This window comes from Falco rusticolus, chromosome 13, assembly GCF_015220075.1.
Source record: "Falco rusticolus isolate bFalRus1 chromosome 13, bFalRus1.pri, whole genome shotgun sequence".
Lineage (NCBI taxonomy): Eukaryota > Metazoa > Chordata > Aves > Falconiformes > Falconidae > Falco > Falco rusticolus.
The window spans coordinates 3,805,344-3,823,768 of record NC_051199.1 but is presented as its reverse complement, the minus strand read 5'-3'; the positions used below and the strand labels follow the sequence as shown (position 1 = coordinate 3,823,768).

Sequence of the window (18,425 nt, the reverse complement as noted above, 5' to 3'; positions counted from 1 at the left end):
CTAATAAAGTGAGAATCAAAACCTGATGACGTCACATTCCTGTTAGCTACATACTTTTGCCGGTAGTTCAATGATTATTATTCCTAAATTGTTTCTTTCCTTAAAGACAGTTTTTCTTCCAGAGACAGGACAGACTGGAGTTTTAGAGGTTAAATTTAATGAATTAAATAAGGTATCTAGAAGAGAACGGAAGATACCACATCCTCTCTAAAAGAAAGCCATATTGTGGCAGTGAACTGGCATCCCTTAAACATAGGAACAAAGTAATGTGGTAAAGCGGTTCTCCACAAAAGCTGTTGAGAAAATTGCTATATGGCCAACTATTAAAAGAAAAGACTAAATTTTCATTTTGGGAGACCAAAGCTGATAAGTAAGTACATCACATGGTTTATGTAGGGAAATGGAATGTCATGCAAATGACTTTAATTATGCAGTTGTGTAATAAGGACATTTCAGAGGGACCTAGCAGCGCTATTAAGTAGCATTATATTTATTAAACTGATAATTATAACAGGAGATTATACATAATTTGATGGGTCTAAGTACCCTTTTTCCAAATAGTTTAGCAGAGAATAGTTTTGTGGATTAGGTGTTTGTAGTGGAATTTCAACTTGTGACATAAATGCATGGCAATTTTCTGCTCTGTTGATTCAAACCATTTTTGCCCCATTTTGATTTTCATCTTATATTCTTCAAGTCAATTTAATTAGTCATTAAAAGTTACTTTTTTTTTTATTATTGATGAAGAAGAGGCAAATGCATTTCAAGAAAAGAGCATCTTTTGAGTTTAACAGAAGATTGCTGTTACTCCTGTGTTCTCACAGGCTGCCTATTAGACAGCTAGCATTTTGCTTGTGGTGGTGAAGACGAAAGAATACAAAATTTAACACACCAGTGAGGTCAGGTGTAGAATGGATCTCCATAACAACATGAGTAATTTCTTCCAGTTAGAGCTGGAATATTATTATATGTAATATTATAGAGCTGGAATTATTGAGTCCCCTTTTTCTTTATGAAGTTATGAACTGAAAGAAATAGGGACTCTCGACAGCTGAGGCATATGTGTTTCCCATTGAGTTCATACTCTATGAAGTGGCTGTGTGTACAACAGGGTATTTGTAGGGAGCTCTTTTGGTTCCAAGGATATTGCTCACATGACTTTAGTTGGAAGTGAGCTCAATGGGAGTCTTCAAAGTATTCACTGTCGACTTTTTTGATAACCAAAAGGCATTGGATCCCATGCCAGCCTAACTGCAACTCTAAATCAGCCTCTCTGATCTTGTTACCTGTGTCAGTTTTGGATTCTGAAACTGTAGGTGAAAGGAAACGACAACAGTTGCTGGGCCAGCCAAGTTGCTAAGTGACCTTTCCACTCTTAACTCCAAGTCTTGTAATGAGTATTTCCAGTTCTATGGTTTTACTTATAGTTTAGAGCCAGCTGAAGATTCTCAGTTCTTCTGAAGCAAGCATCAGTGGGGAATATAGTGGAAATCATTCAAATTCTTTTTTTTAGAGTCTTTGAAGACCAGTTACGTCTGATCTACAGTGATATGGTTATCTGAAAACTGTGGCCTAACAAAGCTAAAATCTTAACTGATTTTTGTGGTTCATGGAACTATAGAACGGTTTGGGTTGGAAGGAACCCTAAAATCATTTAGTCCCCCACCCCCCCGCCATGGGCAGGGACACCCCCCACCAGCCCAGGCTGCTCCTAGCCCCGTCCAGCCTGGCCTTGGGCACTGCCAGGGATGGGGCACCCACAGCTGCTTGGGGCAGCCTGGGCCAGCGCCTCGCCACCTTCACAGGGAAGGATTTCTTCCTAATATCTCGTCTAAATCTCCCATCTTCCAGTTTAAAGCCATTCCCCCTTGTCCTGTTGCTACCAGCCCTTGTAAAAAGCCCCTCCCCAGCTTTCTTGTCAGCCCCTTTAGGTGCTGGCAGGTGCTGTAAGGTCCCCCTAGAACCTTCTGCAAGCTGAACAGCCCCAACTTTCCCAGCCAGTCTCCAAAGGAGAAGTGCTCCAGCCCTCTGACCATCTTCGTGGCCTCCTTTGGACTCGCTCCGACAGATCCATGTCCTTGTTATGCTGGGGGCCCCAGAGCTGAACACAGCCTCCCGGTGGGGTCTCACAAGAGCAGAGTATTAGCAGGAGAATCATGTTCATTGACCTGCTGGCCACAGTTCTTTTGGTGCAGCCCAGGGTATGGTTGGCTTTCTGGGCTGTGAGCACACATTGTTGGCTCATACTCAGTTTTTCATCCACCAGTTCAAAGTAGAGAATCACATACACTAACGTACTTGCTTTTAAGGAAAGGAGAAAATAAATTCAACTGTTATGCCTCACTGGGAATCATGGTTTCATTCTGGTATGGCACCATTGGTAGAATATCAGCAAACTGCGTTCCTTGCAGGTTCAGATGAAAAGTGTCAGTTTGTTTTCATGTCCTGATTTGTTATTTGGTGAGTTGGGTAAGTGACCAGTGGTGGAGTAGCTTTTTGCTCCAAATTATGAGAAGATCGAGTTTATGGATCAGCAGCACTTTGATTTGTAATTTTCGAAGCAGCTGTTGAACTGTAAGTCTTTTCAACCAATCACCACTGAATTTTCTTCCAGAAGATGTAATCCTTTCCATTCATATACAGAAGAAAATATATGCCAGTCAATTCCTGGCACTACTTGTGGGTATTATAGATTGGAATTCCAAGTCCTGATTAACAAAGGAATTGTAAGAGATGCAGTCTGTCTTGAATTCTTTATCTGAGCAGAAAACCAAAACCTGCATGAGCTTGCTTGTTTGCTTTGTGTTCTCAAGATTTGTAGGTAATGTGATATTTTTTCTTCTTTTTTTTTTTTTTTTTGCTGGAGACTTAGTCTTCTTGGGCTAGCATCAAGATAACCCAGGTTTGTAGTTGATGCAGAAATTTGACTTACTGGTGTCATATGCAGAATACAGCTTATTCTCCCTTATCATATGATGTCTCATTGTTGAATGCATTTTTTGTCAATTTGTAACTAAATCCGTGGCTTAGAGTTTAATTTGTGATGTGTACATTTGTAGTTACTCATGCTTCTATCAAACAGATACTTTATTTTGTGTGTGTGTGTGGTGGGAGAGTACGTTTGAGCTCTAAAGTTTTTTAAACACTCTGTTTGTCCTGTCTTATCTGGTCTGCTTGTAGCTGCTCACAGAAAAATGTGGCAAATGGGAAAGATACCAGCCCAGGCCCATTATAAGCACTTGCAAACTGTTCTGTCTGATAGCAGTGAAGGATGTTCTCAAATTTCTTTGATAACTAATTTACAGACATTTTTTTTTTCTGGTTTCTATGGCAGGCTGTAACAGTAGGATTATACTTCAGTTATGTACTGTATGGAAAAATCCCTTGATTTAGCTCTCTGATACTGGCTACTTCCTTGGGATTTTTTTTGAGACATAACAAATCATTCCATATACATCTTCTCTGTCCCATATGGAATTTTGTAGAGGGTTCTCATAAACCTCTTTTTGCCACTCTTCCTTGTTCCATTCCAGTTATTTCTTTGTAATAAAAATGCATTGATTAAGATCAAAGAGTAAAATTACATTCACATGATATTTATGACCTAATCTTAGGTCCTGTGGTTCTTACCTGCTAACTCAGCTGTGAGAGCCAGTTTCTGTGCTAGGTTTCGGAGATATCTGCATTCAAATGAGGCCTTGATATAAACAGTTTGCTGATAAGGGGCAGTGGCTGAGTTCAGCAGTTCACAAGGTGTTAACACGGGAGTAGAGCTGTAACTGTTGTGTATAAGCTGTTTACTCTTGAGAAAGACAGGGTGGCCTAGAACAATTGTCAGTTAAACTTGGTATATTACTGTATTGCTCCAGTTGTCTGACGCTTTGGCCAGTGATTACTTTGTAGTGCTACTTTGCATGCTATGTATATAATGCCATAATTATGTCTTTTACCTCCTTAACTGGGATATAAAATTAAAGTTGGATTTAGTTTTGACAGTGCTTTCGTGAATGAGTAGTAGCTTAGTAAACTTTAACTCCATGATTACAGAGGTGTTTAATATGTTTTAGGCAGAAAAAAAAATATCAGAGGCTAGGGAAGGAAGGAAGGATTTTAGCGTACTCATATTTAATTGATCTCAACAGTGTCCTAGAGTAACGTTAGTGTAGTACAGTATAATGTAACATGTATTAGTCTAGTACACTGTTTTGATTGTGAAGTGTATTTATTGTAGCATACAGTATTAATAGTTAACTTATTTGCATTGGCTTTGCTCCAGTTACGGTAGGTTATAAAATCAAGAACGATACTATGGATGAGGTTTAACACTGAGCTGTGAAGACGTGAGACAAGTTAGAGAGACACTGCAGGGCTTAGATTTAGATTTTACATGCACAGATGAATGCACAGGTGGGTGTCCCCTAACTTTCTTTCAGGGAAATACAGAATTGCTTTTACTCAGTGGCTAGTGTTTCCTGGTGCTCTGAAGGAAGATGAGGCAACAAGCTGCTCTTGGGAGGGGAGAGCATCTGCAGTCCTCACACCCTGGTAGTGTTCCTCTCTGCCTGCCTGTGTTGAGTAATGCTTGCAGTTCATTCTGATTAGAAACAGTGAGAGACATTGCACTGTTTTGAAAAATGCATTTAACCCTTAGCTATGTTAAGACTTCAATCTCATGGAAACAGTGTAAGGTGGCAGATGTTTTGGAAATGGGCAATCCTTTATACTTACCTTTTTAGTTCTTCTCAGCCTGTAATGACAGCAAAAAAGTACTAAATATGCTGGGGAAAAAAATAATTACATGCATGATATCTCAATTATAGCAAAAAATCAAGAAGGGGAAACTGATTCATCTGTAACAGTGAAATCAAGGATGAAGAGGTACACTTGTTCCTTTAAGTGTGGGAAAGTATAAGGCAAAAGGAAGAAATTACAGATTCTGAAAATTACAAGAAAGGAATGTGTTCTGTGAGGGCACGTCTACACAGATGAGCTTAAGAAACAGGAGAAGAGGCAGGCAGGCAGACAGGTGTACATCCCCAGTGGTTTAGCTTTTCTTCAGCAGCCAAAGTAGCAGTATACTCATTTCGTCAGATGGGTATGTGGTGGGGCTGCTTTAAGCTGCTGCAGAATGGTAAAGCCAGAATATAATGCTGAACAGAGCCATTAATTAACAATGTAACTCAAATTTTAATATTCTCATCAAGCAGTTGTTCCATAGTATGTAACACCCTTCAGTGTTATTGTGGACTTCAAGGAAAATTTAATGTGGGAAGAACAACAAAGCAATTACTAGACAGAGTCTGTGTTGACATGGAGTTACAGCTGAGGATGTAGTTATGCCAAAAAAAGTGGGTACTGTACAGAAAATTTAGCATAATGGTTAAACTTAAAAATGTGAGCATTTTATAGTAAAGATAACCTGGTATTAAGACTTGCAGACATCTTAAACTGATAATGGGGGAGAGGTAGCACTGAGAAACCTTAAAAGGAAAGATTGCCTAAAGGGCTGAAAGCTCTGTGTGTGGAGAATATATTCTGAGTAGTTTGTTACAAAGTACTGAGAAAACTAAATGCTCTTTACAAAAGAAAATATTAGCTGTAGGTTATTTTAAAATACTTTATTTTACCCAAGTATTGCTTTGTATTTTCCCACTTCAAAGATTTTTCCACCAAGCTGTAAGAAACAACCAGATGAGTAAGGTGGCAGCTTTATTCTTTGCTGCGTTAAGTGGTGTTTTGCATTTGGATGTCTGCAAAGAATAGTATTAGTGGCATGATAATTCTTGATGTATTTACAATTAGTTTGAGTAAAACACACCATTTCAACTGGTTCTCATATTAAAATTTGTAAGGCAGAAGATCCAAAATAATCTGAAAGGAGGTTGTAAATAAGGATTTAAGCCTTTTTCCAGATTAAACCTGCCTTACTTGCAATGTTCCTCTGTGTTTTTCTTCTTTCCTTTTTCCTTAGTGGTACTTGATTAATTTTTCCCCTTGAGTCCACTATCTTTGTGTTAATTAATGTACTCAGGCTCTTCATTCCCTCTTGTATTTCATCCATTTTTTATTACTGTTTGTCTTTCAACACTCTTTGCAGTACTTGCTGCTTTGTCACTTATGTAAAGTTTAGTTTTTCTAGTATTAGTAAGTTTAGGTGTATATTTTTTTAAATTTTTCTAGTATTAGTAAGTATAGGTGTATATTTTTTTAAATTTTGCTTTCCAGTACTCCTTAGTGAATCCTAGACATCCACTGTTGAGAAACAAGTGATATATGGAGCTTTCTCAGTTCTCTGCTCCTTCTTTGACATTTGTACTTATATTTGTCTTGTCAACACTTGTGATCTCTGTGTGTACCAGCAGTTTATCTTTTCTCAGTTCTAAGGTGACGGTTCCCTCTTGCATTGCATTTTTAGAAGCATGTACAGAAATTTACTGATTTTGGTTCCAGTACGTGCTTGTTCTCTTACCCGTGCCAAAACAAGTTCAGAAACTCTTCATTGTGTTGTTTTAACTTCACTCTTAATATGATGCTTCCTCTCATTTTTCCATAGTAGCCAAGTTCCAATCAAAAATAAAAGAACCTAACTTTTCTTCAAGGGCTTTTTTATATAGGGCTTCATCTAGTTTTTCTTTGTAAATCCCTTGTAAATAAAGATCCTGTCTCTGCTCTGTAAACGGCTAATCCAGGCACAGAGTCATGGCTATAAAAAGATTTTGAGACAGCCGATACAATATCTGTGCCACTCCCTATGGGCAGGTTTTTTCAGATACCATATTGCATGTTTAAACCATAGCTGTTACTGATTTCCTGCTACTTCTTTTCAATTACATAATGACTATGCTTGGAGTACCTAGAAGATTTGTTAAAGTTCATGGGTGGAAACTTGAAGTTTTTATTTTTGTATAATAGATAGCTATTTGCAATAAGGAAAAAGCAGGAGTCTAGCCTAAGCCCTCTTCCTTCACCCTCTCCAGTGAGGAAGGGCTGATTCAAGCTTTTCCCCTGTTTCTTAAGTTTAGGGGGGTTTATGTAGCCAAAGGACAGTGTTACAGTCAGTGTACATGCAGTTAGCACTGTTTGTGTCTGCACTTCTGTAAATTCATCCATGAGACTGCAAGAGAGATGCTTGGAAAATGGAGAATGTGCCATTATCGACCATCTTTTGAAATAGTTTTAAATTGTCCAGACCCTTTTTAGGAACTCAGAAGTGAACGAAAATAGTAGTCTGCAGCATCCTAACCAGTTCCTCGTGTAAGACCACCATCTTTCTTCCTGTGCTTCCTTACCTAGTTCATTGGCTGTAGCAAGAGCTGCATGCATTGGAGATAGAACAGTTTCACCAACACAGCTCCTGTTTGCTTCCAGCTGTTCTGTTTTCTGTGGCTAATGAAGCCAGACAGAATAGCAGAGAACCATGTAAGTTAGGGAGTCATCAAAGTTGACACACAAAGAGACTAAGTCAAGGTTGCACAGAGCATCACAAGTTTGGCAGTTCTTAGTTTCTGCATTATAGTTTCTAAGCACAAAAAATTATGGGGTTTTTTGCATGTGATTTGTCAAATTATTTGTATTTCCTTAGACAAAGAAAAATCTCCATACATGTGTTCTGGTAGTCAGAAAGTAAAAAGGAGTATTGGAGTGAGCTAATAGGTAAGAGAACATACTTTTTTTTTCCTAGCAAAGCAGCAAAAATAATTATGTGAAAAAGGAGAACTTCTCTCACCTTGCATAATTTTGAATGAGGAGAGGGAAAGATGAAGACATTGCTTTGAGCCCGCTCAGCTAATGTTTACGTTGTCTTTTCACAGATCATGGTCAGTAAATGCTTTAGTCTTTAATATACTCTAAATAAATGATTTCCTGAGAAGCAGAACTAATGAAGAGTGATTTCTAGTGTATCTGTGTTGATCTTCTTTACTGAATTATACAAAAGCTGTTGAATGTGCTTAGGAAGTGTTAGATACTCTCTTTGAAGAGATGAACCTGGTCTAGTGGAAGGTGTCCCTGCCTGTGGCAGAGGGTTGGAACTAGGTGATCTTTAAGGTCCCTTCCAACCAAAACCATTCCGTGATACGATTCCATGATACGGTTCCATGATGTTCTGAATACCGTGTAACTCTCGAAAAGATTTGGAAGAAGCTTGTAACTTTTTGGAAACTAAATAAGATATATAGACAAACACTTCTGGGGGAGAAGTGGTTGTGCTCCAATTGAAACTTTCCTTGAAGAAGCAGCAGCATTCACAACGTGAGCGTCCCTGACTTTTTGCAGCCTCTGTCAGAGGCTGGGAGAGATTAACAGCGATTGGGGTCATGGTTCATACTGTGCCTGAATGACCTCTTTGGCTTCTATTCAACTACCTGCTTTTGTAAAATTTATTAGGGCATTTTATATCCAAGATCAGTCAAGATTTGGTTTAAACAAATAGTTCAGAATTTATTAAGCAGCGTAGCTACAGACAGAAGTGCAACAAGTCTCATTTCCTTCTTTCAGAGTAATAAAAGAAGCATAGAAATTTTTCAGGTAGATGGTGGCTTTCATTTAATAAGTAATTTAATAAGGGAAAGCAAATGCTTTAGATACAGAAACGTCTTTGAAACAACTTGTATCTCCAGTTTCATTTTATGAAGCACGCCAGCTTTCATCAAACTGGCTGTTAAAGGTCTTCAGCTTTCCACTGCAGCTCTATTTGCAGTGCTTATAAAGCGTCTGTTTTACTGTTGTTGTTTACCATGTCTGGTTTTTTTCCATCAAATAAATTATACGGGCAGATACCCATCAGTGTTTGCCTGGTGGATCTCAAGAGTAGTGACCAGGGAATTTGGAAAAGTAAGGATCGACTCTGGGAAACCTGGAGCTATTTTGGTCTGTTTGTGATACCACTGCTAATGAGATGTGGTGCTGTATCGGTGCTGCAAATGCAGACATTCCTTTCGGGCCTTATCCTTCCCATCCACATACGGGAGCAGCAAAGAGCTTAAGTAAAATTGCAGAGGACCTGTACCGAGTGTATTTCTTCAGAGCCATATTTGAAAAGGTCTCACGCACTTAACAGTAGCTTCCTTGAGGTGAATAGAGCACGATCAGTTGTCTCAAGGGTCAGGAGGCAGGTGAAGGAGAGGCAGAGCATGGTGCTCCTTCAGCAGCTGCAGGGGACTCGCTTTGTTGGCCTGCAGGATTTTGTCATGTCTTTGGCAACAGCCAGGTGTGGCACAGCTTGTGGAAAGGCCCGGCGTGTTGCTTTGGGGGAAGAAGGGCACTGTAAAGGATTCTGTTTCTCTCTTTAACTTTTTTTTTCTCGTTACGTTGTTTTCTTTCTTATGAGATACCTTCTCGTGTGGAGTCTAGAGCCTGTCACATCAGTTGGAGATCTCTAGATAATTACTTCTCTTTTTGTAATTCTTTTTTTAGGACTTCTCTTTCATCTTCCCTTCTTTACTGCTTCAGAGAAACCTGAGAAGTAGGGCTAGAAATAAGAGTAACAGCTGACTGAGGCAAGGATCAATACTGCATCAGGGGAAGCAGAAAGAGTGAGGGAAGGAGGGTGGACCCTGGCCGTATAATCCTCCTGTGGTTGTCTTTCGCCTCCTAACTTCCTGGTGAGTGGAGGTGCCATGTTTTATGGAGCTTTTTTTATGTATTGAGAGAAATGCAGATACTGACTAACAAGAAATTTGCTTCTCTGATAAAATATCCTTTGGCAAAACCTGTGTGAAGGGTTGCTGAAGACTGGCAGTACGTCTGTGGGTCACGGCTGAGCTGTCTTGTCAGCGTGAACCTGGAGGTGGGACAGGCACTTTCACAGAAGTGGAAGGCAGGCAGGGCTGCGGCAGTGGGTGTCCTGGGGTGGACTCTGAAATGAACATCCTTGGTGGATGGTTTCTGTGAAAGAGAGCTTGAAGTTCTTTGAAGCACAAAATGTGGATAAATGTGACATGGTTAAGAGTCTGGATTTGCAGAAGGGCTTCTGTGGGGGAGCTGACAGAACAGCGTTGCTCAGTCACCGGAAGGCCAAAGGGAGATCTTACTGCTCTCTTCAAGTAATGGGAGACTAGAGAGAAGGTGAAGCCAGACTTTGCATGCAGTTTCATAGCAATAGGACGACCATTCGTAGATGGAAGTTGAAACATGGGAAATTCCAGTGTGACGTAAGGGAAAACATTTTTGATATGAGGTGGTCAAGTACTGGAGGCATAAAGGCTCAGGGAGGCTGTGGGATCGTCGTTCTGGGACATACTCAGAACTCACCTGGGCAGCCTGCTTTACTTGGCCCTGCTTGGGAAGGGTTTGGACTAGATGGCAGTCAGTAATCCTGCCAAGTGAAATTATTTTGTAATTCTAGGCTTCTAAGGAAAGTAAGTAGCTGTGAGTTTGTCCTTGTGTGGGCAAACACTTGGTAAAAATGTTACAAAACTGAACAGGAATAAGCCATCTGTTTAAAAATAATAATTATCTATTTATTACGTTCAAAATTGGTGGATTAAACCTTTTAGCTATCCAGAAGAATGCGTAATAAAGAATCGGTAGTATATGAAGCCTCTTGCAGTATGGTGGAACAGAAATCCATTATTTTGCCTTCAAGGAGTACTCAGTATTTTTAAAACTGCTCTGGGGTTTATTGTAACTGCTATGAAATGTTGTAAAAGTATAAAGAGAGTATATTGGTGCATTAGAAGTGCAAAATAATGGTACAAAGTGGTTCATCTTAGCTGAAATCAGCTTATCAGACAGGTGGTGTATTTTCAAGGTCTTTGCTGTTGTATTATCCCACAGCTGAACTGTGCGTTACAACAAGAGACACCTGGTACCAAGCTTCAGTGCACACAGCAGGTACTCATAAAACATTGATAACTAGCCTAACAGCCCAGGACTAGGGTGCAGTGAACACAGGCACAGTTACAATGCCTGTGGCCTCTGGTTAGCAATGGCAGTAATAGTTTTACTGAACCCTTGGCTGCAAAAATGCTTACACAGTTAGACTCTATTAGTGTGCTCATCTTTGGATTGTCTGGCTCTTCTCCTGAGACTGGGAACCACTGAGAAGTGTGTGGCTTGGTTGTCCTTGCATCCCCCCATCAGGTACTCGCACACACAGATAAGATCCCCACCCAGGAGAGGGAAGAGCTTAGGCCCACACTGGGCCCCTCATTGCAGAGGGAAGCTTGTGTGTTGCATGTTAACAGGTGATGGGTGAGTCTAGATGTGAAAACAGGCCTGGATAAAAGCGCTCTGAAAGAGTAGATATACCTAAACGGACTTATTTCAAATATTTACATTGTTGTATCTTACACTTGACTTGCAGCTCTACTTCCAGACTACCTGTGTTTATATTGCTGGATTTCAGTAACTTCTGACAGCATGCAGCCAAAGTGTGGTTCCACGTATGCAGTGGTAAGCTGTAGTTAGTAATGTGTACTTCTGGAGCCTGCTGTCATTGTGAATAATTTGAAAATACAACCTCTTTGCCTCTCAGAGCACTGCCAAGCAAAGTTAATTAGAAATAAAGGGCAAATTTATGTGTATATATATTAGAAACAAAGAAAAAAATAATCTCTCAAACTTACATTGTATCTGCATCTTGAGCATTGAAAGTAGTTTATTTCTAAAAGGATGTACAAAATTAGAGAGAAAAACTCAAGCAAAAGAAGGGCAAGCAGAGGAAGTTATTCACTCTTCAAGTGAAGATCCCAAGCTTATCGAATAAAATGATCAGGCAGCAGCTTTAAAAACAGAATTATGTACCTTCTTAAGGGAATATAGAGCTAAACTGCAGATTTCATTGATGCACAGTTCTGTGGAGGTGAAAAATACAAACTAATTAAGAAATGATAGATCCAGTAGCAGGTATTAATTAATTAATAAGTCACAGTGTGGCTTAACAGCTTGCAGTTCAGGTAAAACCTGAACTGCTGCCAAATGCAAGATTCATCCAGTGATGACTTGTACTTGCACTCTTCCTAACACCTAGTGCTGATTGCTGGATACAAAAATCCGTATGTTAGTTTTTGTCTCACCAGATCCACAAGGAATGTTTTTCTTAACAAATGTTCCCTTACAGCACATGTGCAGGAAACTGCAGCAATGAGTAGTGCTCACAGAAATGAATCTTGGAACCAGTGCTAAGTAAACAGTTGGAAAGTTTCAGAGGAGCTTAAACCCAAGAATATGCTGGAGTCAGTGCTCTCCTCTCATCGAGTGAAGTGTCCTCCTTGATCACAGGCTTCTCATTCAGCCAGAGTGAATTGAGGCAATGCAGGGCAGGATACAGCTGCTAGATAACTGCAGTTGTGGATGCTTCCAAGCACAAAAGCTTTAAGGCATAATAGGAGCAAAGTGCTGCCTTGGAGGTAGCAAAGGCTCCTGAGCCTTTTACTCATGTTCATGTAATGTGCTGTTGTTCAAGTGTGAAGTTATCTGACAAAAAGGTGGGTACTTTATGAGCATTACTATTTCAAGCCATCAAAGCATGAAAAGATGTATTTCTTGAAATAATTCAGTACAAATACTAGATTGCAAGTTTAGTGGCTTTAGTTATTAATTATTTGGCTTCTGTTACTCAGTCAGTGGCATTAACATCAAGATGAAAAGCAGCTTAGAGTTACCAAATGCAAATACTGTAGAGCCATATCAAAACAGTGTTATCTGCCTTAAACTCAGAGTAAGGAAGTTTGCTTTATCGAAATTTTAAGGCCTGAACACATGAAGTGTACTATTTTTGACGCTCTATATGTCGGCCTACTTCTTTTTCTACTAGTAGTTTGTGGAATTAGCATGCTTCCTGAAAAACATTATTTGCCATTTTACCAATTTCATTACTGTGAAATCCTTTGACAATGGTGGCTCTCAGCTTTAATTTTAGCTGTTCTAAATAATTCTGTCACCAGCAAACTTTTTCTGCTCCATTATTAATCTTTCATTCAAAACATTTTTATCTGCTATTTAACATATTTTTATCAACAGCGATGCTTAGAAGGACCTATTGATAGGTTCATTCCCTTCTCAAACTGACTATTTTTGCTATCATTGCTTTCCTGTCTTTTAATCTGAGAATTTTCTTTATTATTGCATATCAACTTCATTAAGAACTAAATGAGGGAGATCATTATAAGATTTTGAAAATGTATGTGTTGCATAAATGTATGACTTTTAGCTGCTTATTAATGCCCTATGGAGCTCCAAGGGTTCTGTGAAGCATTACTTCACAAAAATAATATCAACCCTTGAATAGGCCCACCAGTTCTGTAGTACATCAGCTTCCAGTCTGGCACAGTAGTCGGATGTAGTGGTATGTAGTTCTTTGGATCGCTCCTGGATTCTTTATTTTTCTTTTTTATTTTTCTTTTTTTTCTCGCCCCCTCCCCTTTTATTTTTTCTTTTGACAGGATAGTTCAAGCAAGTAGCAAATTCTCACACGTTTGAAGCTTAGGAATTTCATAGGACTTGATTTCTTTACAGTAGACATAAAGATCCTATCACTTTTACTATAACAATGTGTACTTTTTTGTTGTTGTTGCAGCAAGGGGAAGTAACTGGATTGGCAAAAGTCATTGGCACAAATAATTGCCATCTTTGTAAAAATTTCTAAGTCTTCAATGGATTTCTTCCTATACCTGTAACAAGGGAATCATTACCTTCACTGTTACCTTCTGGATCAAATAACATTTGGAAAGAGATGAACAATTCAAATCACATGAAGCACTAGTTATATACATAGTTATCAACTTCTGATCTCATTCAGAACTTGCATTTCTAAATGTAATGTAGAATAGCTCACTCTAAAAAGGAAACCATTGTCTTTCAATTTGGGTATCAGAAATAGCAAGGATTAGACACTAAAATTCCACTGTTTCATGCAGTGAGCACTGTGATAGTCAAAACAACTAGTAAGTCCATCCAGCTTTACTGATGTTTTTGACTGCCTTTATTGATACTCCTTATAGCTCTTGGCACTATCAACGTTACTGATTGGTTCAATCATAGAATCATTCAGGTTGGGGAAAGACCTTTAAGATCATTGAGTCCAACCATTAACCCAGCCCAGCGCTGAGCCCTGCCGACCCTCACCCGCTGGCCTCGGCCCCTGGGCCCGGCCTGCCCAGCCCCCCTGCAGAGCCCCCTGCCCCCCAGCAGCTCAGCCCCCCCCAGCTGGGTGCCCCCTGCCCTGACTGAGGGGGCACTCGCTCCCCTCGCCCAGCCCGGCGGTGCAGACACGCAGCAGGACGGGCCCCGGCGCTGAGCCCTGGGGAACCCCCCGTGTGCCCGGCGCCAGCGGGATGTGACTCCATTCCCCACCGCTCCCTGGCCCGGCCGCCCCCCAGCTCCTGACCCCGCGCAGAGCCCCCCCGGCCCGGCCGGGAGCAGCCGGTGGCTGCAGGAGATGCTGTGGGGACGGTGCCAAAGGCTTCGCTCCAGCCCGGGCAGCCACCACCCGCAGCCTGTCCCTCACCCGTCAGGGGGGTCACCTTGTCCCACAAGGAGATCAGGGCAGCCAGGCAGGACCTGCCTCTGCTGACTAGGCCTAATCATCTGGTTCCATTTTAGTAAACTTTAAGAGATCACATTGAAGTTTCCATACTGAGCAAGACATCTTCCTTTAGGCTGAATTTAGTTGTAAATGGCCAGCAGAAACAGCTCAGCTAATTTTTTGTATGATAATAAGAAAAATGTGTTTTCTTGCTTATGTTTGAGTTACATAAACCAGAGCAATAATGGATTTCTGGGCTTTGTATCATGGAGGCGTAAAATTTAAAATGCTTTAGTAGTGGTCCCATTCAAGGTGCTTCTTTCTGTCTCAGTTTATGACTGTACGTTATACGTGCGTGTCATCGTTGGACATGTAATGAGCGCAGAGGAGGAACTGTAGGTGGCAGTCAGGCATTGGGAGGAGAGAGCACAAAAGGGCCCTAAGAAGGATGAAAGGACTGCAACGGCCAGTTTCCTCCATGCCAGAACCTAAATTTTGTTGCAGTTTTTCTCAGCTTTAACATCACATTGCGATAGAGAAAGACATTTCTACCCTCAAGTGTCTGTCCATGATGACAAGCAACAAATTAATTTGTCCTTTTCTCTGCTCTCTGGTGGAAGTCTTTTCTATTCATATGTCTCTCATACAGCTTAAGACTTAAGACTCAAAGTGGGGCTAACACAGTTCTCTGGAATATTTTTTCTGGGCTTTATCTAATTCCGGAAAATTGCTTGGAAGGATTTTTAGCAAAATCAAGATCTGAAAATTCAGGAAAATGCTTGCCACTGAATTCTTGTCCTGTGTAACATTTACATCTGTTCTGAAATCTAGAATAGCTTTCTTGAAGATGCCTAGCCAGTGACAGGGGAGAGAAGCCAGGAGTTTCTTCTGTAGACGTCTATGAGCCATCAAAACAAGGCGGCCAGATACAAAAGCTTCATTGTTTTTTGATCCCTATGTGGGTCATATGATGTACAGTATAATAGGTTATGAGATGAATGGATTTAAACTGGCAAGGTCTCATCAAGGAGTAGAATAGCAAGTTAAGGATTGTCCAGTGAGTTCTTACAGTGTGGTAGTGACATTTTTTTGATACAGAAGATGGAGAACACAAATGGAAAACGTTCTCTGCTAGAGGCAATTCTCATTATTGGGATGGTGACTTAAATGACCTCAGCTGTTAGAATAATAATATTCCTAGTTCTGTGAAAGCAATATGAAGGGCAAAACAACAGTAATGATGTTCAAAGGAGGAAGAGGCTATACTGAAAAAATAGATGTACAAGTCTGTATGGGTAGCAGAGCCAAGGAAAAAAAATGAGGAGCTTCCTGTTCCAAAAAAGAAACCATATTCAAGAGTCAAGTGCAAAATAACCTAAAGCAAAGGAGGAATAGGAATTATAGCAAGAGAACAACTTGTTTGAATCATGTGCTATGCAGTGGTCTGAAAATCAAAATGGAATGTAAAACCCAAAGAACTAAAGGTAAATATTCATGAATTGCCGAAGCATGTTGGACGAAATCGGAGCAATGCATAAAATAAGAAAAACAAAATTAAGGGTAACAGAACTATATTCTGGTATGTTAGTTAATAAGCAGAAGGTCAATTAAAGAATTGGACTGCAGCAAGAGAATATGTTTTTCCTGTCTATACTGTGTATCATGTGAATGGTAGGGGTTTAACATTGTAGGGAGATTTCACAGAATACATTTGAAAACATTTTGGGAACTAATGGGTGCTTGGTTTTGGTTTTATTGTAGGAGGGTGGACTTACATGAACCTTTAGAATTCTTTATAACAGTTGCCTGTGATTCTAAATGTGATACAGTTTTAATTGCATGAGGCTGTATTTTTTTTCCTTTTTTTTTCCTATTGGGATTCTTGCTGATTCATTCAGTAAGAGTTCACCATCTAAAGCTATTCTAAGGGTGAATTAGGGCTGTGTCTTTTAGGGAGATACTGGCTTTTGAATACCGCTTCATTGGCGACAGAAATTGGGCAATGTAGAGTCCATGCAACAGGAAGAATTGGGGAATAAATCAACAGAAGAGTCTTCTATTCCTGCATGTGCTGTGAAAGCTGAAATTCAACTAAGTATTTAGGTTGACTTTTCTAGAATCCTGACTTCTGGTTTCAGTAAAGTGTTTCGGTTTTCAAGCATAGAAATCAATAGGAAGTTAGGAGCCCTGATGGGATTTAGGAGTCTCGGAATCTATTTGGATGTGCTTCAGCTGTCCCAGTACTGCTTCCATTTAGATTAATGATTAACACCTATTGATTCCAGTGAGGTAAGATCTACTTCAGTGTTCCTATGTGATTGTGAGCAAGCTACAGAAAATAAACTTTCTTACTGGTGTGAGTAATTTCTGGTTAGTTTCAGGCAGCTCTCTTCTGGGAACAGTAAATGAAGTGTTACAGAAGTGTGCCACGACCCAAGTTGAGCGGTGAGAAATAATGTGCTCTTTATAGTTTGACTTCAGTCTTTGTTTATCATCTTTCATACAGAGATTTGTCACTAACGTTTCTGAGACAATTAAAAATTGCATTTATGGACATTGAAGTGGATTGTTTTATGATCTAAATAGTAAGTGGAGATAGAGGTATAGGAAATGCACATTGAATGATATCAAGGGAAGGAAATAGTGCCCATCCAGCAGTTCTGTAATCATCATCCATCCTTGGAAGATCTTTATTAAACTTGCCCTCTCTTGACCTTTCAACAGTCAAGATCACTTACCAGTGCTCTGATCCTAACTATCGACTTTCAGCTAATGCAAAGGAGTGCATTGCCTTTTTCATATGATACCTTCCAGTCCAAATCTTCTAGCGTATTTCTCTTGATGCCTTTATAAATCTTTCTTCTGGTTACTGTTTTTCCAATTTGTGTGGTTGAGAGATACTGATCAGTCACCACGAATTTAAGGACTCACAATTAATCCTTTTTTAACAGAAGACTGTGGGCTTACTTTATATTTGTTGACTTTAGCCCTGAGCTGCAATTTTCCCAGAAGCAATTTTCTTGCAGCTTATTCAGTTTGGGCAGGTGGTTCAAAAGAGAAGGGACAAAATTACCTCTGTAGCTTCTGTGAATAAAGGTACCAGACATTAAAACTGACTACATAGCGTAGTTAGTGTACTACAGACTATATAATTTATTACCAACTGTCAGTAGTTTAGATTTCAAGAGTCCATTTACTAGTGAGTAATTTGCTTTCATTAATAGTGCTTAAATGACTGCGGGCAATTATAGCTGGAGTAGCCCACGTGCAGCGCTTCTTTCTGTTACATAAGCTTCCCCTCCCTATAGAAATACCAGAATTGCCGTATGCAGTGGGCCATGTATGCATGTGCCCTGTAGGTGCTCCATGTACTACACTGGAATGTAGTAGTTGGAATGATGGTGTTCCTTGCTGTCCAGCAGTGGTTAGTGCCTTCTGTTTCAGGGGAGGACAGGTAGTCATGGAACAACCTGCATCCAAAGAGTACCCTCTTTTACTCCTGGTATGAAAGGTTGGTTGTTGCTCAGCCTTGAAAGCTTACATATCTTACAGAGCTCTTGGGGATTTTTTTTTGTTACTTTTCTTTTGCAGGGCTTACTATTATAACTGGGTAGTCTTCTCACTATAAATATGTTCTGAAGCCACTGAGCCTGTGGTATATCTCCTAGAAACATTGTATCTTGTTTTGTGCACAGCTTTTCATTGTTGTTTTTTTTAAGTGTATTCATCCCATTTTATAAAGACCCTTTTAGTCTTAATCTTCTGTTGTTGAAATAATGTTGTGTCTTCTATATGGTTTTTTTCTTTTCACTTTTAAAAGCTGGGTTGGATGACATGATTAATTATTAACAAATTAAATTGGTATCTGTCCTAGCTGAAAGTTAAACTGGAATTTTGTCATTAAGGAAATGTAATTACATGTCAGCAAGAAGATTTTTTTTAAAAAAAAAATACCCAC

General features: G+C 39.8%; 1 protein-coding gene across 5 annotated transcripts in view; it reads left to right on the top strand.

Moving 5' to 3' along the window:
• The window catches only part of STAG1 (stromal antigen 1), a 199,687-nt gene that overhangs the window by 83,338 nt on the left and 97,924 nt on the right, over window positions 1-18,425 (top strand). Inside the window, exon 1 of one of the 5 annotated variants that reach the window (XM_037406293.1) lies at window positions 16,793-16,912. The exons of the other annotated variants lie outside the window; for them this stretch is intronic. Coding sequence (XP_037262190.1) covers window positions 16,873-16,912 — 40 coding nt within the window. The 5' untranslated portion in view covers window positions 16,793-16,872. Of the gene's footprint in view, window positions 1-16,792; window positions 16,913-18,425 lie in introns of those variants that run through there. 5 annotated transcript variants of the gene reach the window in all.